Raw genomic sequence first — 21,591 nt, 5'->3', positions numbered from 1 at the left:
ATAGTGAGTAATTATTTTAATACTAAAAACCATCATGCCTGTTCTTTTTCTATTGGTGGTGAGTCTAAGACAGGGATTACTTTTACACCATCTTGCTGGAGCAATGGAGAGCCTATTAGAACAGCTGAGTGTTCTTCCTGTCAAGGCTGAACTGAATTATGGGTGCCCAGGGCAAAGATGTTTCTAACATACCAGCAGGTTTACTGTAAAGAGAGATACATATTAGAGTACCTAAACAATGACTCTGGGAAGAAGAAAAGGAAATATTAACCCCGTTGTATACTTGAGGACATTGAGTTGTGTGGTGTGATTCTTACCCTAGCAAAAAGAGCTTGAATCGGTTCAGTCCTAGTTGATACATCCTGGTGTGTAGCTGATGAACAAAACTTACTGAAGATGATGCTATTTTTGGTCCATCTCTGTAGCAGTGGCATTGCAGAGGAGGTGTGGGCTTTGTTGCAAAAGGCTAAGGAATATTGTAGCATTTACCTGAAATTCCAGCAACTTCAGCTGAGAGCACAAGAGATTTCTAAAAATAGGAAAGCTTTACATATTGGAAGTTTCAAAGATGAGCACACTGGGAAAGGAGACGTAACAAAACAATATTTGTATTCCTTACAGAAAAAGTTGTAAAAAAGTATTTGTATGAGTGCAGGGCACATTTCTTCATTTCCTTTTTCATTTTGTGCATTTATAATGGCAATTACCATTCACTAAGGCAGCCATATCATAATGATTGCTGGAATATTTTTAATTGTTCCTGAGTTCTCTTAACGCTTGCTCTGACCACTTGCTCAGAGGGTCGTGATCAGTGGAGCAGAATCTGAATGGAGGCCTGTGACTAGCGGTGTACCCCAGGGCTCAGTGTTGGGTCCAGTCCTGTTTAATATCTTCACTGATGACCTTGATGAGGGGATAGCATCCACCCTCAGCAAGTACGCTGATGATACAAAGCTGGGAGGAGTGGCTGACACGCAGGAACACTGTGCTGCCATCCAGCGAGACCTGGACAGGCTGGAGAGCTGGGCAGGGAGAAACCAGATGAAATTCAACAAAAGCAAGTGTAGAGTCTTGCACCTGGGGAGGAATAACCGTCTGTATTGGTACAGGCTGGGGGATGACCTGCTGGAGAAGAGCTCTGTGGAGCAGGACCTGGGGGTCCTGGTTGACGACAGGTTGGCCATGAGTCAGCAGTGTGCCCTGGTGGCTAAGAGAGCCAATGGGATCCTGGGGTGCATCAGGAAGAGTGTGGCCAGCAGGTCTAAGGAGGTGATCCTCCCCCTCTACTCTGCCCTGATGAGGCCCCACCTGGAGTATTGTGTCCAGTTCTGGGCTCCCTGGTATAAAAAAGACAGGGATCTCCTGAAGGCAGTCCAGAGAAGGGCTACAGAGATGATTAAGGGCCTAGAGCATCTCCCCTATGAGTGAGCTGGGGCTGTTCAGCCTGGAGGAGAGAAGACTGAGGGGGGACTTAATCAATGTTTATAAATATCTTAAGTATGGGATGCAGGGGGAATTGGCCAGCTCCTTTTCAGTGCTCTGTGGGGACAGGACAAGGGGCAATGGCTGCAAGTTGGAGCACAGGAAGTTCTGCACCAACATGAGGAAGAACTTTTTCACAGTGAGGGTGACAGAGCCCTGGAATAGGCTGCCCAGGGAGGTGGTGGAGTCTCCTTCTCTGGAGATATTCAAGACCCGTCTGGACGCCTATCTGTGCAATATGAGCTAGGGAACCTGCTCTGGCAGGGGTGTTGGACCCAATGATCTCTCGAGGTCCCTTCCAACCCCTACAGTTCTGTGATTCTGTGACCGATGATGTAACAGCGTGATTACTGCAGCTTATTTTTCAGTAAAGAATGATAAAGTTTGAAGAAAAAGGATTTTTGTGGTGTTTACAGAAAGAGTAATTTCTATTTCTTAAAAGTTAGACCTTTTTTGTGTGTGTCTATCTGTATGATCAGTACATTTTCTTACTGCACATTCAATAAATCATCATTATTCAAATTAAGGTAGAAAAAAAATGGGCGCCGCGGTTCCGTAATAGCTCATCAGTAAAGGGTGGATGGTTCAGGCTTAATGATGTAAATGCAGAAAACAGCACCACTGCAGAACTGAAAATGCAAGGTTAGAACTGGATCATTGCAGGTAGCAGCATCATATATTCCAATTCATGGATTTATTGAACTATATCCTTGTACTAATTACTGCTCTCTTCGTGCACATGAGAGTTGGAAACCTTTTAATTTCCAGCCTACATATAGTCAGAATTATTTTAAACCTTTGTGCCAACTTTCTTCATTTAATAGCACTCCTCTCTCTGTTTCTCTCCCCTCCCTCTTGTGTTTATATTTTAGCATTCATCCTGCCAGATTAAATCAGCATAGTCATTTCAGTCCATTCCAGTACCATTCTCCATTTGCTGATCATTTTAGGAGCCCTTCCTTCCTTCTCAGCTAAGTCCCCGTATCTGAACTGCAGGTGTTACTCTGGTTTGTGTACTACCAGTGCCTCGTATCATCTTCTTGATACTTCACTACCTGTGCTGGAAGTTTCTGTGATTGTGGTTTAGGATTACAGCTGCTTTTCTTGGGACTTCTATATACAAGGTGTCTTTTTCTCTGCTGGTTTTTTTTAATAACTGCTGAGTGTCAGATTAGAGCAGAAATCCTTTTTTTACTCAAAATCTTTCACACCACTCAGCATCACACCATTGTAACTTCTCTGGGTCTCAAAGTCCTTCGTTTGTGACACACTGCTCGCAATTCAGGATACCATCAGTTGTGCTTTGGGAGCTTTGGGCTCCAGTAAATTTGTGGAGGTACTCCTAGATTTTGTGCCAACACCTTTAATGAAAATACAGTGTCCGAGACTGATTTAGAGAAATGGGAATAGTGCTGCTCTTAGCCTGATAGCTCCCTTTTGCTTCTTCTTGTTTCCATATGACCAGCATCTCACCCAACTCACCGATTCTTGTCTCAAATCCCATTTTCTCCAGATGAATTACTGATTTTCTGTCTGGCACACAGCGCTGTATCAAAATATTTTTCTTAAAACAAGTCAGATGCAGGAGAACTAATCTGTCTGCTTTGCAGATAAAGTCCACCACATTTCACCCATGAGAAACAATAGTTATTTTGTCAAAGAAGATTAGATGAATCAGACTTGATCCCTTCTTGGTAAGCCTGTGCAATATTTATTCCAGTCTCTATTCACCTCAGTAAGTTTTTACTTACTTTCCTTCAAAATTTGTTTTGAAACTTTGCCTGCTATTGAGAACAGCCCTGACAAGAATCAATTTCACCTTTTCCCTCCTCTCATTTGCTTTCTTATTCTCTTTGCATGATGTATTTATTAATCTGCTTTACTTGCAAGGCCATGTGTAGGACAGAGGGGGAGGACTTCATGAGATGGAGAAGGAAGTACCTTTTATGATGAAGGAAACGGCATGGTTTCAAAAAAAGGATGTGTAATATAAAGCAGATTCTCTTTCAGATTTTCTAGAATTAAGTTTGGCACGTAATTGGGGTTACATCCACATGGTTGCCTGTGAAAACTTAAGCTTCTTGAAAACTTAAAGCCTTTATGAAAGCAGGAAGCAACAGTGGCCATTTACATGTTCAAACATGAGAAGCATTAACTGGGGGCCAAACTATCAGCATGACAGGAGAGAGGTCCATGGCTGCCTGCTCTCTGTGCCCAGGGGGTCCAGGTCAGGTGCCACCACAGGGGTATGGCACAGAGATGCACTGGCACCCAGGTGGTTTTGTGTCCCAAACTGGGTCTCCACATTGCTCCTTCTGTGAGACGGCAGAAGTCCCTCCTCCACTCAGACAGTGAGGTGCTTGGTTTGGGCCTGGACTGGAGCACAGCTTCCCCTGCGCTCCCACTTGTAGCATCAAAAACTTCTGATAGTTTGAAATTGCATCTTAAAAAACCTTGACTGTGCTGATTTTACTTTCAAAGGAATTTTCCTTGTGTCTTTCAGGCATGAGAATCAAAAAAAACAAAAACAAGTTGAAAAAGTTGTAAGCTTTAGTTTCCTGTTCTATCCAAAGAACAGTGAAGCCCCTTGTATTCTGTGAGGATTTGCTGGCCTTCTCTAAAATAAATTAATAAACAGGTACCACAAGGAGAAATCATTTGAGTCCATTTTGAATCAGTTCCACTTTGAATTCATCTGCCAACTGGGTTCAGTCTGGCTGGGCTTTATTTAACACAGGCTGTGATGAAAACCAGAGTGTTCGGTGTCCCTGAGGCACTGACTCTGGTGCAATCTTGGCTGCTGTCACCAAGGCACCATTTACTAGCCTCTCCCGTGGAGACCAAGCTTCCCACCAGGTCCCTTGTTTTTTCCCCCAGCTCTGGCGGGGGAGGGATGGGGATGGGAGAGGCAGAGGAAAATTGTATCATGGGAGTGGGAGCAGGAATGGGGCTAATGCTATGTTTGGGCAGGGAGAGGCAGAGACTCATAGAATCATAGAATGGTCTGGGTTGGAAGGGACCCCAAGGATCATAGAGTTCCAATCCCCCTGCCACAGGCAGGGACACCAACCTCCAGGCCTGGATCTACACAAGGTTGCTCAGGGCCCCATCCAACCTGGCCTTGAACACCTCCAGGGACGGGGCATCCACCACCTCTCTGGGCAGCCTGTTTCAGCACCTCACCGCTCTCTCTGTAAGAACTTCCCCCTAATATCTAATCTAAACCTCCCCTCCTTTAGCTTTAATCCAAAATCTCTCTTACCCTGTTCTCAGTAAGTCTGTGTGCCCTGCAGGATATGTGCACGCACATCAGTGCAGGGAAACCCCACTCCGAGACTATCAGCATAGGCACAACTTGCAGGTGATTTTCATAATGAAACCACAGTAGTTCTCATTTGGAGAAATAGAAATCATAGCTATGACCTGCCAGCACCCGTGCAGAGCCATTTGGCTGCAGGCTACCTCCATCAGGAGCAGAAATATTTGCGCTGACCACCTTTTAGTTCCTCATGCTCAGTAAGTCCCAACCAAGATGAGGTGGTTTCCATTTTTAGCTCTTACTTGGAGCTGCCACTGGCAATGCACCTTCCCAGCCTGAGCCAGTTCAGGCCCAACAGAGATTTCTGAATAATGAACTAGGTTGGGATGCAGTTTTGAAAAAAAAAAAAAAAAAAAAAAACAACCAAAAAACCCCACAAACAACAAATAAAGGAACCACAATGAGCAAAACAACAACAAAAAAACCAAACAAAAAACCAACCCACCCAAAAAACTCAAAGACAAAGAAACAAAAACCCCAAACCACAAATCCAAAACCCCTGAGGTTTACAATGGCTTCAATTCAGAGTCTCTTTAATTCTTTGCTGGGAAAAAGTTCTTGCTGCTGAATCTTAATCTACCATAAGAAAAGTTTCTACTGCTTTTTCTGAAGTTTGAATTGCAAGGACTTGGCATTCAGTTTTCTCATAAAGCCAATCTGGTGCTTCTTTTGCCTTACTAATTTTGAAACTAGCATTTCTAATCTGTCCTATTAGTGATGGAGAAATATAGTCATTTCTCCAAAAAAGCATTTGGGATCTCAATTGTTTCTTGGTTGTTTAGTTTGGAAATGTTACTTCTGTAACTTGTCGCAGTAGATTAAGAAACACTTTCTTTTTCCAGATATATCACACCACAATTTTTAAAGAGATGCTAATAACCTGTACATACAGATGTCAGAGCTAATCAAATTCAGTCAAGAGAGAATTGAATAATGCTTTCTGAGGGCATGTTGGTATTTTTTTTCCAAATGAATTTATATTGTTTATCTTGTGTTATGAGCCAGTTTATTTTAAGAGAAGGAAGGCTAGCACATTTGGCTCTTACGCGGTATCTCTTGAGACAGGACTGGGATAATGCTTTGTAAAAAACCTGCCAAGCAATAATCCTAAATTTTGAGAACTAATTTTAAACTGAAATGCAGAAGCAAAGAAAGGTCTTGTCTGAGATGACTTTCATTTCTCCTGTCTAAAATTGCTAAGTGTCTGCAATGGGAATAATAGCAGAGAATTTCTAAGCAGGTTAGTTTAGCTCCTTTCTCAAATACAGTCATAGTCCAACAGCAAAACTTCAGCTGAAGGGTTCTGCCTGCTTTTTTTTGTTCTTTGTTCTGAAAAATCATTACTTTCATCTCTGTATATTGTCATTCAGTGATCCTTATGCATACAGACTTATTTCTGAAGTGAGTGATAATACACTTGGGAAAATAAGACCCTCAAGGAAAAATTAAGACAATTACTCATGGTCAGGGTAGAACAAAGTGATAGAAAAGATATCACTGTCTTCAGAAGCCTCAAGGCATGATGTAAAAATTACTTTATTCAGTTCTCATAATCAACAAGGACAAAACAAATAACAGATTTACAATACAAAAGAGAAAATATATCTCAAATAATGACAACAACAAAGCTAGAGACCAGATAAGTAATGGAACAAGCTGCAAGGGAATACTGTGCAATTATTAATACTGGACACATAGTTCAGACCAAATTTCCTCCTTATTGTCCCAATTCTCATAGGTAACAAAGAAGTGACTTCAGCAAGCCTTAATGTGTTTTCTGGGTTTCTCTCAGTCTCCCACGCTTGTTTATCCTCAAGGGCATTTTACACCAAGTATCATGAGGAAAGTACCTGCACTACTTCACTTATCCCTGACCTAGGTTATTTTCTAAATTCCTTTATAGTCTAAAGAGTTTGGGATTATAATTAATTATGTCTATTAATATACAATGCAAATGCCCTAGGATAAAAAGCAGGATTTTAAAATGCTTGAAACTGTTTTAGAGTGCAAACAAGATATCTCTTTCCCAGACTAAAACACAATGGTTTAGTGTTGGGGTTTTTTTTTACAGTGATATGACTGAAATGCTGATTTAATGTTTCAGCCTATAAAGAAGAACAATAATATAAAGTATGGTACTAGTACAGCCTAATTAAACATTTCTAAAAGATAACTTTTGATGACAGTAGTTTTCACTATCCAAATTGATACTATGGCTGCCAGAGCATACATCAGCTCAGTTTGCCTTAGCGTATGTGAAGTGAAAAGCTCCACTGGAGTACCTTATGAGCTGAACAAGATGCTTGGAAATGCATTGTTTAAATAGCTTCTCTTGGTAAGCCTATGGTCTAATTAACTTGATTTTCTGCTTGCCTTTCAAGAGGTTAAAGTTGGACATCTGAAGAGTTAACGTTAACTAATGACCTTCTAGAGACTGATCAAATTCACAAAGCCATTTGAAGATGCTTGGCACTTACCCAGTGCATTATGGTGATGATTTCAGATAAATACACTAACAATCACTGAGGTTTGATGTTTTCTAAGCAGCCTGCACCCTACCACATCGCTGTTTTCCTTTTTTATGAGTAGCAATTACTCAGTTTGGTCTATGTTAAAAGACTACAGTTCAGCAGTTTTATTTTTGTTCTGTCAGTCTGACTTTGGGACTCCAGCCCAGATAGTTAAAAACATAATTTACAGATTAAGACAATTTGTAGGGGGAGAAAGTAATTTAGGCAGTGGCAGTTAGATAGCTAAGATGCATTTTTTCACAGCAAGTTAACAACCTTCACCTCAGCTAAGGCCAACTGGGTTCCAGTAGGGATTTGAGTTTGGAAGGAGAGGGAAGATTTGCATTTCCCCTCAGATCATTAGGTTGTTGCTGCCTTGCTTAGCACCCCTGGTTTTCTGTGGCAGACTGAGAACGGAATAGCTATAGCCATGCTAGAGTGTCTCCAGCCTGGGGTCTATTTCACAGGATTTTGCCCCTGTAGAATTGTATCCAGAGGCCAGTTTCTTTCTCACATTTTACTTTCACAAAGGAAAAAAAAACACAACAGGTTATTTGGCAAGTAAGTGTACAAATAGGCATGTTTTAAAGGAGGTACATAGTTTGCAGGGATGCAGAAGGGGAGAAAGGAGAGGTGTTGCTGCTAATGCAGGTTGTCGTGAATGGAGTTGTAGTAGTGGTGGTACCACACATGTTTTCAAAGAAGTCAAAGAGAGCCAGTAGGTGTGCGTCTTCTAGTTCTTGAGCAACAGTTTCAGCACAGCTCAGAACTAGATCTGAAATTAAAAGTGAGCAGCCATCAGTATAGGATACAGTGAATTCCCTCACCTTAAATCACAGGCAATAATTTTCTTAATTGATACTGATGTCATGTTTCCCTGCATCTCAGTCTATTATTTTGGCCATTTGAGGATACCTGAGATTGATTCAGAGCAAGTGGTTGACTTCAGAGTGCTTTTGTTCTGTTGCCTTTTCTAGCTGTGTTACTTTCTAGATAACTGGTCATTTGATCTCCCAGCTTTTGCGCTTCAGGAGCTAACCTGACTGATTAGGTAGAGGTAGCAGGAAGACAGCCTGCCTCATACCCTGCCATGGTGATATAGAAGGTGGTATCACATAGAATCATCTTGGTTAGAAGGGTCTCTTTAGATCATCAAGTCCAACTATCAGCCTAACCTGCCATCCAGTACTAAACTGCATCTCTCAGCACCACATCTACCCATCTTTTAAATAGAGTGATGAAGACTCCACTACTTCCTTGGGCAGCCTGTTTCAACGCCTAACAACTCTCTCTGGGTATTAGGAAAAACTTCCTCACAATCTAAACTGCCCCTGGTGTAACTTAATGCCATTTCCTCTTGTCCTATCACCCATTACTAAGGAAAAAAGGTCAGCCACTGCCTCTTCACAACCTCCTTTCAGGTAGTTGTAGAGAGCAATTAGGTCTCCCTTCAACCTCCTGTTCTCCAGAGTAAGCAATCCCAGTTCCCTCAGCTGCTTCTCATAACATCTTTTCTCCAGTCCCTTCACCAGCCTCATTGTCCTTCTTAGGACATCCTCCAGCAAATCGGTGACCTTTCTGTAGCAAGTAGCCCAAAACTGAACCCAGTACTCAAGGTGGGGCTTCACCAGCACTGAGTACAGGGGGACAATTACTTCCCTAGTCCTACTCACCACTCTTATTCTTAATACAGGCCAGGAGGCTGTTGGCCTGCTTGGCCAATAGCTGGCCCCACTGCTGGCTCATATTTAGCCTGTTGTTAACCAGTACCCCCAGGTCCTTCTCTGCCAGGCAGCTTTTCAGCTGCTCTTCCCCAAGCCTATAGCACTGCTTGGGGTTATTATGACACAAATACAAGACCCAGCTTTGTTGAACCTCATGCCATCGACCTTGGCCCATACATCCAGCCTGTCCAGATCCCTCTGTAGGGCTTTCCTACCCTCCAGGAGGTCAACACTCCCACCTAACTTAGTGTCATCTGCAGCCTTACTGAGGGTGCGCTCAATCCCCTTATCCAGTCATTAATAAAGACATTGGAGAGCACAGAGCCCTGAGGAGCACCACTGGTGACTGGACACCAACTGGATTTAACTCCATTCACCACCACTCTCTGGGCCCAGACATCCAGCAAGCTTTTTTTTACCCAAAGAGTACACCCCTCCAAGCCAAAAGCAGCCACTTTCTCTAGGAGAATGCTGTGGGAAAATGGTGTCAAGCCTTTTCTAAAATCCAGATAGACAACATCCACAGCTTAACCCTCATCCACTAAGCATGTCATCTTAATGATTCTTACCCATAAATACTCAACCCTATTTATGTCACCCGCGTTATGTTCTAGGCTTTTTTAACACTCCCTGACATAGAAGGCCACCCCACTACTGCTCCTTGCTTTCCTATCCTTCCTGAAGGGTCTATATCCATCCAAGACAGAGCTCCAGTCATGAGAGTCATCCCAGCATGTTTCTGTGATGGCAACTACATCATGGTTTCCAGTTACTCCTGTTTGTTGCCCATGCTGTGTGCATTAGTGCACAGGCACTGCAGTTGGCCTATTGGTCCCTCCACCATCCTAGGATAACTCCCCTTTAGGTGTTTCACAGGTGTTACCCTGTTGACTCTGACTACCACAGGAGGCTCTGGCTCATCTCTGAAAGGCTTTGACTTCAGATTGAGGATCCCCTCCCCTGGCAACTTTAATTTAAAGCCCTCCTGACTAAGTTGGAAAGTTTGTTGCCAAAGATGCTCCTCCCTTTCTCTGAAAGATGGGCCCCATCAGCCCCCAGAAGACAAGATTTCTCAAAGCAAGTGCCACAGTGTAAGTAGCCAAAGCCCCATCTGTGACACCACTCCCTTAACCATGTATTGATTTCCACAATTGTCCTCCCTTCCCCTCCCTTTAACTGGTAGGATTGATGAAAGGACTACCTGTGCTTCAGAGTCCTTCACTGCTGCTCCCAGTGCGTTGTAGTCCCTCGATGTTCCTCAGGTTGCTTGCAGCAGTGTCATTAGTGCCTACATGAAACAGCAGCAGATAGTAGTCAGTGGGTTGTACGAGGTCTGGCAATCTTTCTGTCACATGCATGATGAGGGCCCCAGGTAAGCAGCAGAGCTCTTTAGATAGTAGGTCAGGGCAACAAACAGGTGCCTCTGTACCCCTCAGAAGTGAGTCACCCAACCACTATCACCCATCACTTTCTTTTTTGCTGCAGGTGTTATGCAACGAGGAGCAGGTCTGGCTTCCTTACTCAAGCCTGAGGACTTACCTGTTTCAGATTCTTTTTCTTCCTCTTTGTGCAGAGCCACAGAGCAGCTTTGCAGTGGCACATTTTGCTCTGAGGGAGGTTTCTTCCTCCTGTTTTTCCTACGCCTTTTCCTAGCTGTCTCCTGCTTCTCACCGCTGTTGGCTTCAGCTGTGACCAAATGTGCTGGTGGGACAGTTTGAGGCTGTGTGGCCACAGGCTGTGGGCTCAGCACAGGCTGCATTCGGATCCAGCTACCTATCTGCAGCTCCACTGCCATGATACCATGCAGGCTTCTGACAGCCTCCTGCAGCTCAGCCACCTGTCGCAGGAGGTCCTCCACCTGGGCACACCTTGCACAGACCTCGTTGCCACCCACCTCAGCTCCATTAGAAGGGCCTACACACTTCCCACAGCCTGAGGTCCCTACAGCCACATCTCCCTTCAGGAGCTCTGTTTGGGTGGAGGCATTGGCCACCCCCGGGATGGATGGTATATACACCCCAGCTGCAGCCCGGCGCCGAGTGCGCCCCATCCTGCCTAGAGGGGCAGTTAGTAATAAGCACCCCTCACTTCTACAGCTGGTGAAGCATCGGCACGGCACTGACCACCCCTCCCTGCCCTCCCTCAGGCTTCTTTAAGGAGGGAGTCTGCCCCTGCCCCGCCCCGTCAGCCTCTCTGGCGGGGGCTGCTCGGTCACTCGCTTTCCCGGTCTTTCCCTGGCAAAGGGAACTCCCGCCCCCCGACACCGCACCTCGAGATCTGTTGCTGCGGGTCTGGCGGAGCCGGCTCAGAGGCAGCTGTACCCGACGGCTGCCTGTCATGACTGAAGCGCAGAGGTTCTGGGGCTGGGCTGCGCCAGGCGTGTGTGGGCTGTTCAGTTGCAACCTTTTCTTGTTTTCTCTACTAGGGGAATGACTTGGTACCAGGAAAAAGATCCTTTCACTTCCTGGCTTGACTACTGGCTTTTTGGCTTCTCCATCTGCTCATTTGTTCTCCTTCCTCGCAGTTCTCCTGCTGTTGCTCAATTGTAAGATCAAGTACCCCCCCCCCGCCCCCCCCCCCTTCCCCCCCCAAAAAAAAGGGGTTTTTCCACTGGTTCTCTTACACAATCACAGAACATTAGGGGTTGGAAGTGACCTCTGGAGATCATCTAGTCCAACCCCCCTGCCAGAGCAGGGTCACCTAGACTAAACCACACAGAAACGCATCCAGGTGGGGTTTGAATGTCTCCAGAGAAGGAGACTCCACAATCTCTCTGGGCAGCCTGTTCCAGTGCTCTGCCACCCTCACTGTGAAAAAGTATCATTTCTTTGCACTGTAATTTTAAATATTTGATTTTAATGAGGTGTTCCATGGGAAGGAAAGGAGAATGGGAGCTGCTTAGGGTAGCAAGGGGGGAACCTAAAAATCCGTAGCTTCCCAGGCACTACTGTTCGCAGTGTATTTCCTCCAGGTTTTCATAGGCTCCTTTAATTTTGCTTACAGATGGAGCCCTAGCCAGCCTATTTAAAGCAGAATTAATTTTCGGTGACAGCTTGTCTCTTGTGTATTGAAATGGCATGGTCTGTATTTCAAATGGTAACCAGAGTATGTTCTTGATGAAGTATCTTACAGAAGGTCTTTGGAGAGGCACGAGCTATAACCTGTAATCCAGTCTATGTAACTTGCTAATAAAGAAAATGGGTAATTAGAGGTAAGAGAAGGCTTTTTAGCAAGAATCCCTTCAGGAGGAGAAGCAATAAGCCAGTGCTCTCTGCAACAGCTAGACTAAGAAGTGCGAAGTCAGCAATCCTGCCATGAAAGGCAGTTTCTCAGTGTACAGTTCGTGGGAGGGGACATCAAGGCAATGCAGGAGCAAAGACAAGAGCACGTGTCTGCTACGTCTGTGCCCGGGAGCTTCTGACTCCAGCCCTCAGCACTCTGGGTCTGTGGCACTGTGGCCGTTCATAGAAAGCGTGCCAGAGCGTGGCACAAGCAGTACGCTTTGCCAATGGGTGTTGTGGGGCTGAAACGAGTGGCTGTGCTGTGCAAGCGACTGTCTTGATGCTGCTTTTTATAAATGCTGAGAATATCTACCTCCCCCATTGCTACTGTCATTCTTCCTGATTTGTGTAGAGATACGGTTAAGGCTAGTTTTTCTGAAGGCTTAGGAGAGAAAGGATGCAACAGGGAAGGGACTAGTGTATCACTATGTAACAGACGTGACAAGGTGTTTCCCTTGATAGGTCTGAGCTTAGCTGGCCTTCTGTCAGTGTCACTGTCTGTGTCAGTTGGACTTCAAGTAGACAGACAGTCTGTGGGCTTAGAAATTGTCAGAAAAGCTATTTTATATGTGTTTGGGGGGGAGGGGATTTGTTTGGGTTTTTGTGGGTTTTTTTAAGCTTTCCTGTAGTCATCATTGCCTTGTGTGCTTTGCAAGGTGTCAGGAGCCTGAAAAAGCAGCACCATTATCTTCCATAAGAAGGTTTTGCTTATAGTATGTTTGCTGTATTAAACAAACTTCTGGAGATTCTGCTTTATACATGTAATTCCTTATTCTAGATGTTTACTGGAAGACCATGAAGAATTCATAGTCCCTAAGCAAATGTATCACATTAATCAGCTAACATGCTGATGACCTTAAAGGTCTTTTACAACCTAAATGATTCTATAATTCTGTGTTGTTATTCAGGGGTACTGTAAATATGCCACAGCATAATTGCAGAACTAAGTCTTCTTTTTTTTTTTCCTTTACAGAAGACATTCCTTTTTGGATATGACAAATACAAACCCTTGCTTTTTCGTAGCATTTCCACTTTCAAGGAGTTTTCTCCTAGAGGCGCGTGACTAATTCAAATGAAGTGCTCTCTTACCTCTGAAAATGCTACTCCAGTCTATCCACCAGGTTTTAAAACTGCATTTTCTCATTGTTATTGATCACTGGATTTTTTTATTTATTTATTGGGAGTAGTGGAGGAGTGAAGAGGGAAGCGGCGTACTTTCCTGTTTGCCCAACACGGTGCTGTGACACATTGTAGAGGCAGTGCAGAGCTATTCCTATCTGGCACCTGTTTTATCACAAATAAAAATAGGCTGCTTTTGAAAGAGCACGACGCTGACTCCTTGTAATCTTTTTCATTTCCTTGTTCCATGTAAAAACTGTTTTAGTAGCTCTCCTCTCTCTGCACTGTGGCTTTTTGTTTGCATTTCTAAACAACACCAATCCGTTGTCGGGTCTGTTCAAAGTAGGAGAGGTACGGTGAAGCCTCCGTATTTACTGAGAGTTGCAAAAGGAGTTATCTTTACAAGGTCAGCCTGCTTGTGTGGACACTACTGACTGACTTGGTTTCTTTTAGTTCACCATCAGCTCTGGATGAGGCAGGGTGAGTCTGCCCAGATATTGCTCTTCAGCCATCTCCTTATGGATGTATCACAGATGCCATCTCTGAACTGCCAGATGTGTTGGTAGTGATGAGTGTGGGGCTTTAATGACTTGTACTACAACAGTCAGGGTTCTTCTCCCACCGCTTTTGTTTGGGGCAGTGAGAGAGATGGATTTTTAAATACTAGCTCCTTTATTTAATGATATCTTGGGGAGGGGAGGTGTGTTTCTGAGGGAGCAGCAGCCACCTTCAAAGCAAATCTGTGTGAGTTACTGTAGAGCTTGGGGCTGCATGTGCCATAAGCATCCTAAGTCCTGCCTGTCTGATCAGGCTTTAGGCTTCACGAAATCCTTGTTTCTCAGTGCACAAAGGCATTGATTCTCAGCCTCGAAGAAGGAAAGCTTACAGACTGTAGGAAGCCTTTTATGTGTATTTTTCTTCCTGTTTCTCTTTATAGCTCCCCTAATGAGAAGTTTCATTGGTTCAAAGAACTGCTGTTGCCTTATGTCTTTTGCCCATTGCTGTCCTGAGCAATTGTGCTACTTCGGTGCTGAAAGTTTGGATTTGGATTCACTCCTGATGTCATTGTCTGGGATGATATTTTCTGAGACACACACATACACATGTGTGCCCACACCCCTGGGGATACCAGTGGCACATCTTGTGCAGCATGTTTCCTAATCTCCTTTTTGTTTCAAAGCAGATGAAACAAAACCCTTAAGCAAATCACCAAGATTTGGAACTTAACAAATTCCACTTAGCATTTTGCATTATTTTGTTGTCTTGGAAGCTCAGCTGCTTGCATCTTACTCAAATAAAAAGGAAGAGTGGCTTTTGTTCTAATGCCAGTTGAGCCTTCTAAACAGCACTGCTTCCTAGGAAAGAGAATTACACAATTGGCAGCAATATTACTACTTCATTACTGCGCTGCCATTGCTAGTGACCTTCCTTGCCTTAAATTACATTGTTTCCCTATCATGTGCTACAAAGGTAGCCAAAGGTTTTCTCTCAAATTATTGCCAGCAGACTACAGGGATCAGTGGTGTAGATAACTTGGCAATTGCTGTATTTCTGCAGTATTAGGTGAGCTTTTTCTTACGTACCCTGTGTGCTACAGAGAGAGTTTTTGATTGCGTATATAAAAATGGTCATGGCAGTAGTTATTTTTACTGTATTGCATCTTCGGGGAGGAGCAGAAATTACAGTGCTGCTTCTCCTGATAGTTAGTGAGAATTAGTTGCTCTTTGGTTGTCTTCTGTTATTGGCAAATAACAATCCCAAAGGAGGCTGTGCCAAGCGGAGATGGTATTTCCAAGGTCCGTATTGCACCCTTCATTGGTGGATCTCGCTGCACTTCAGAAGTTGGAACGTATCTTTCCACCTGCCTCCTCTCTGATCAAATATTATCATCTCCATTCTGTGACACCAGGGAAAACAAGAGAGGGGATAGATGACTCACCCAGAATTAAGCAGCAGCTCAGTAATAGAAAAGGCAGGTCTCTCTGAAGATTGCATTGTGTGGATCCTTTCAGACAGGGAGATGTTACCAAACCCCTCTCTCCCTGGGACTTTGCAAACCAAATTCCCAGGGCTCTGCATTGCTTAAAATTGTGCCGATGCTATTTCAGGATGTTTTCCATGATGAGCTTCATGGTGCACAGGATCTGTTAATATCACCCCCAGCACAGTCTTGCTCCTCACCACAGGTGTCTGTCTGTGCCTTTAAGGTGTGACAGTATTAATGCCAGGTGGCCATATTTATATGGCTGGCTGAATAATTTGATTGATTTGAGCTGACTGCCTGCTCGTGAAATACTTGAGAATGAGCAGCAACATTACCACATTTATTTATTACCTACTTAAATCTGGTTGTATTTTCTAGGTCAGTGGTACAGGGTTGACATCCATGAATGAGGTGCCTCACTTGTGATTAGTAAATTGTCTCTGATATGCATTCCCAGAGTGATGGGTCCAAGCCTTAAATTTTCAGAAAAAATGTCTGTTTAAATCACCTCAGCTTGTCCCCCTATAGCATCATGAACAGATTTTGAAAATAATGGGCTGGGCAGTTCCTATTTTCAAATGCTCCTTTTCATGATAAATATGGCTATTTACTATTTTGCTTTCACACCAGTACAACCTTTTTCATTTCATGAATTCAGGAACTTCACAATGGAGGACGGGATGACTGTTTTATAGATGTTGGGAGGGGATGAGCATCAACATAGTAGTTTCGCAGAGTCAGGTATGAAGCAGACATTTCATAAGATCAAGGGCAGTACCTTGCCTAGGGAGATGTACTATTGTGTCTCTGTCTGCTGTTATAGTTTTGGGGGGAGGGAGGGGTTATCTCTCTGGTATTTCTAGGTATCAGAAAAAATAAATTCTAGGATAAAAAAAATCATATTCTTTTTTTTCCCCTTTCCAAATTGAAACTAGTTACAGATATCTACGCATATTCTTCTTTTTAAGGTAGGGGAAAGATGTAATCAGCACTCCCTGCTACCAACCAGCTTCTGTTGAACTGGCGACCTTTTTGTTCATACTGGTTTGGACAGTGTGGTGACACTGCAGCCTGGCACCTGGTCTGGTTCACATGTCTTTTCCTGGAGTCTGTCTTACATGCAGAAGTGGCTATTTTCTGTATTCAGTTCACCACAGCAACTTTGAAATTTGAATTTCTCCTATACTTCAAGTCAAACATCATCATGTAATCTGTGCCCTTCCAAGGCTTATGCAAATATATAAATACCTAACTGCTCTCAACACAACTAGAAGAAATTTGGCCCTGATGCTTCTCCTGGAAAAAGGCATTTATAGGTGGGGTAAAAAATTAAGTGTAAGTCATTTCTTCTTTCTCAATGTGTTTTCTTTTTCCTGTTCTTATCTATTAATCCACAGAGGAACAACATAACACATCAAACCTGTTTACCACTTGAACAGTCTGGGGTGCTTGAATGTCTTTTTTGTAATTTGGGAAATGAATGGACAGACAAAATTGCATTAGGTGGACACTAAAGATACTCACTGAAGGAACCATGTAAACACCCAGGTAGAAATTAGCTCTTTTTTAGCCAGTGCAACTTATGATGAGAAATGAACTGAGTGTCTTCCTCAAAGTCACAGCTATAGATCAGTCAGAAGCTTGAAGGACTACCCAAATCCTGCGAGGTGGCACATTGATCTACAGCCCCGCGAATTGTGCCAAGAAAGGAAAATCAACAAGATCTTCGCCTGATTTATGTAGGCCAGACATCTGTGACTTGCCTTTCGAAGGTGATCTCACAGAGGCGTAATTAAAACTTGATGATGTTATTAAATAATCATGATGATTTGTGTCCCTGCGTTGCAGCTGTGTGTGTGCTTTTGTGGGGTTATAAATGTGGTTAGTAGCTGCTCGTGAAAATGGAGGTTAGAGAGTGCTGGGCTTAAGGGCAGGAATTTTGTGTGCAGCTCTTGTGTAGGAAGTCTCCAAAGTATTCTGATGCTGAATCTCTGTTTCAATTTACAACTAGTCAAATTGCAAGTTATTGATAAAATAAATCCAGGAAGGTTTTAATTAGTAAAACTGAGCAACCTCTAAATTTGCCCACTCTGCAAAGATAGGCACGTACTCCAATGCTGGAAATGTTGACTTTGTGCTGGAGAGGGTGGGGTAAGAGTGTGGGTTGTCACATGGAGTTATTCTAGTCTGGAAACCGCTGGTGACACAGTATTGGCTTTTCCTTCATCCTCATCTTACCCATCAAAAGGAGAAAGAAAATAGTGGGACAAAGCTCATCGTTTGTTAGGTACCTAAACACTAAGCAAAACATAGGCATGAACTGAGCTGCAGCCTGTAGATAGGCCATAATGTAAATGCTGCTGGTGTGCTTCATTTGTGATTTTCCCATTGAATTGTATTATTTTGGATAGAAATTTCAAGACATACAAAAAGCTACCTTTGAAGGAGAGTATGGATTATTTTTTTTCTCTCTACTCTCTGGATGCTGGTAGGAATTTTGAGAAAACTGTTTATCATTAGGTTCTGAATTTTTCTTAGGATTTGTTTTGTGCTTTAAGCCATTGATCCTGGTTTCTAACAGGCCTAGCTTTCTCCATTTATATCAATAACAATGATTTTTTTTACTCTTTCACTTTCAGACTGAAGAGTCATAAACCAGAATATGTTCCCTACAAAAAGGGAGGGGGGAGAGGTGGCACTTTGGATTCTGTATGCAGAGCAGTCAACATAGTAGATACAGTTTGGGGCTGATTATCATAAGGAGGACGAGTTAGAAATGATGATCAAGTTTCTGAGAATCCCTAGCCTTTCCATTAATTCTGATTTATTGATTTTTATGAGCAGAAGCAGTGATAAGCTCGGGCTCTGAGGAGGATCAGAAAGGCCAGTGCGTGTCGAGGGTTATTGCCTTGTTTCGTGCTGTGATTTATACACCAAAGGCACTGGCTGCATTCTCCTGCTTGGTGTTATTTTATTTCTTCTCATCATTATAGTATTTCATGACTTAAAGACAAGTACCCTCTGAGAATCTGTTCTGTCGTGTGTCTGACATTATAACAGACCGAAGGCCTGATTATTGGGAGCGCTGAGCACTCGCAGCTCCAGTGCAGTGCTCGAGAGCTGAAGGTGCTCTGAAAATCATGCCTGAGGCATTTTATTCTTTTAAAGGAATTGAGTCGTGCCTCATAAATATAGGTCTCTGCTTCGACTAATTCCCCCTTGACTGCACATCCTTTGAAGTAAATGGATTTTATTTGATTAGAATGAAACCTGCGCTCCAAAATTAACTCCCATCCTCGCTACGTAGCTGAGGAATTGATTAGATCTTAGTAAATCTGATGTTAAAATTAAGCTTCAAATTTACAATTAAGCTTCAGAGTTTTCTTTTATAATTGGAATTCTGCATGTTGGGAAAGATCAGAAACTCTTTTTCTTTGAGGGTTCAGGTGATTCTAAGTACAACCCATGTTACTATGGGAAACCTGCTGGTGTGGCAGAGGGAACTGAGGAGGTACCAGGACGTCAGTTTGCAAACCATCAGTTTGCAGCTGATGCAGGGAGTCAGCCTGTCTTACTCATTCACTTTCTCCTGTGGAGAGTCTTAATTCTAGTTTCTCCAGTTCCATGGAGAGAAAGCAGATGTCAGACAGTGATCCAGCCTCAGGAAAAGGGTGATTTATCCCAATGCTCAATAATTCTTCTGTTCTTGCAGAGGTAGCTTGTGGCTGTCTCATTGTGAAGTAAGGGAAGATGCAGCTGTATAGGCATGTGAGTGACTGCTGGAAAAGTCCAAAGGAGCACTCATGTAGAGGTGGAAGCTGATTTGGGGACTGGGTATATGAAGAAAGGCTTAGTCAACTTGACTTTTTTCATTAGTTTTTTAAGAACGTAAATATCCAACCTACTGAGGTGGCACAGTGAGTCAGCAGGGATTAAGGATCATTTTGAGTCCTTGGCTAAAGCCCCTTCTCTTCCCAGGTGGCTCGTATATGCCTGGAGGTCAGCTTTGCTTCAGCCTTTGTTTATTGGAAACTCATTCTTCACTGAAGAAGATTCACAGCAGCCTTGCCAAACTTTATTTCTCCTTCTTGGGATCATCATTGTAGTAGTCTCTTTTGTTGTCATTTCTCCCTTAAAGCCAGTATTTGATTTAAAAAAAAGAAAGTTTTGGGGTTTTTTTCCTCTGTCTCAGATAAGGGACAGAGGACAGAAGATGCAGTTACTCTCAAAGAACAAATTTAATCAGTTACATTCTCGTCTGTATGTCTCTTTAGATTTCTCTGGTTACCTCTGTGGTATATCCATGTACAATATGGTAGATCATCTGCTGTGTCAGCAGAGCTTCACATTTCAATGTGTACATTGATCTAATACTATTTGGTAATTGATGGGGTTTGGTGTTTGGTTCTCAGCGGGCAACATGGTACATGCTGTTAGCAATGGAGAAGGCTGTTGTTTTGATGAGGAGGCTTGTGCTTCTTCCCCACGTCTCTTTGTCCTGGCCTGAACAACAAAGCTTGGCACAAACAAAACATTCATTGAGAGAATATTCAGGCAATCACGTTGTTGCTTCATCTTGGTCTTGCTGCTGGTCTCCTGCAGACAGTCTCTATTTGGTTTCATTGTCTTTAAGACTGTAGACTAAGCCTGGCTTCTTCAGATATTTTTTGACCTCTTTTGCTGCTAGAACTAGGATTCCTTTGAATTACAATGTATTCTAAATTTTGTGTCTGGTTGGATTTTATGTTTGCTTTTTTGGACCTTCTGCCTGCACACATTTTATTCCACCCTCCTTGTTTTTCTGTTTTTAGCCAGTGAGACCTGCAACGATTTCCATCCCATGTTCTTCACCCATGACAGATCGTTTGAGGAGTTCTTCTGTATCTGCATTCAGCTCTTGAACAAGACATGGAAGGAAATGAGGGCAACTTCAGAGGACTTTAACAAGGCAAGAAAAAGGGTGGGGTGGGAATAACTGGGCAGGATGGTGAAACAAGGCCATGCATTCTTCCCTAGAGGCACAGGGGTTTACTGATCCTGCTTCTGCTGAATGCTGTGGAGTTTTCATCCGTTCAGATTGTTTGCACATCAGAGGGCCAGCATTTAGAAAGTGGGGGTAGGGTATGGGATGTGTAGGGAGGTTCACAGACCTTTTTCCATCATGTTGCACTGCAGACTGTGAAACTAAAAACCTAGCTTGAGGGGAAATTCTGCCTTTTTATGTTAGCAATATTATACTGAAGTGCTGCTGCCTCTAAGGTTGTAAATAATGCAAAGAGAGTACTGCAGTGATAATTCTGTGCATCCCTTTTATTTCATATGAGCACTAAAGTGATAAAATATTCAGGAGTGGACACAATCCTGACAAGCTGTTGTGCTGTTTAACCTGCTAACATAGAAAGAAAAATCCTGCAAAAAAACCCCCCAACCAATAAAAAAAAAAGAATCCTCACTATTGCACCCTTTTTGTTTTAAGACAGAGTTCTGAAAGGTTCAGCCAATCTCCTGACTATCAGCAAAGCTATGGAGAGCAGAGCTGTCTATCTGAATGGTCTGTAGACATCCTATTTTAACTGTCTCTTACCAGGAGGCTGCAAAGTATCTTCAGCTTTTTTTAAGAATGACAAACTCATGCTTTTGTGGCCAGCTGGCATCCTTATCTTTGTTGGTATCCTTTGACTGGACCTCGAGCCTCTCCCTGAGACTAGATGTTGGTTTTAGAGCTGTTGGTCAAGAAGGAAAAGTTGTACTGTTTCAGCACGTGCCATACAAGTAGTGCTCCAAAGTCACCAGACTCAAATGTTACCTGAGAGCTAATAAGAGCAATCGTCCCTATCTTCTAACTGGGACTGTCTATTATTGAAGTGGTCCAAGTGTCTGTTTTCTACTGCAGAGTGAAGGTGAATCCTTAGGATACAGTGTTGAATAACCTTTGTTGAGATCTTCTAGGTAAGATAGTTGGTAGCAGTACCAGAGCCCAAGCAGAAGAGAGAAGGGAAGTCCAAAATGTGTGCTGTTGTGGCTACATGACCTAGAGGCTGCTTATTGCGTGGTTTCTGACACACTTCTCTTACGTAATGGTCCAGGAGTGAAGATGGAGCAATAGCAAGACAATTCACAGAACAGTACAGGAACCTAAACTGAAGGTATTAAAAAAAGCAACATTATTTTT

The 21,591-nt window shown here is 43.2% G+C and overlaps 1 protein-coding gene across 2 annotated transcripts in view; it reads left to right on the top strand.

Annotated features, from left to right (window-relative positions):
* Nucleotides 1–21,591, top strand: part of ELMO1 (engulfment and cell motility 1) — a gene marked incomplete at its 5' end in the record, with an annotated part of 264,986 nt that overhangs the window by 140,184 nt on the left and 103,211 nt on the right. For both annotated transcript variants that reach the window (XM_084280366.1, XM_084280367.1), the window contains one exon: nucleotides 20,231–20,367. In XM_084280366.1, coding sequence (XP_084136492.1) covers nucleotides 20,231–20,367 — 137 coding nt within the window. The remainder of the gene's footprint in view (nucleotides 1–20,230; nucleotides 20,368–21,591) is intronic.

Source organism: Gallinula chloropus (genome assembly GCF_964237585.1).
Source record: "Gallinula chloropus genome assembly, chromosome: 2".
NCBI classification, from domain to species: domain Eukaryota; kingdom Metazoa; phylum Chordata; class Aves; order Gruiformes; family Rallidae; genus Gallinula; species Gallinula chloropus.
This window is presented reverse-complemented; position numbering and strand designations above follow the sequence as displayed.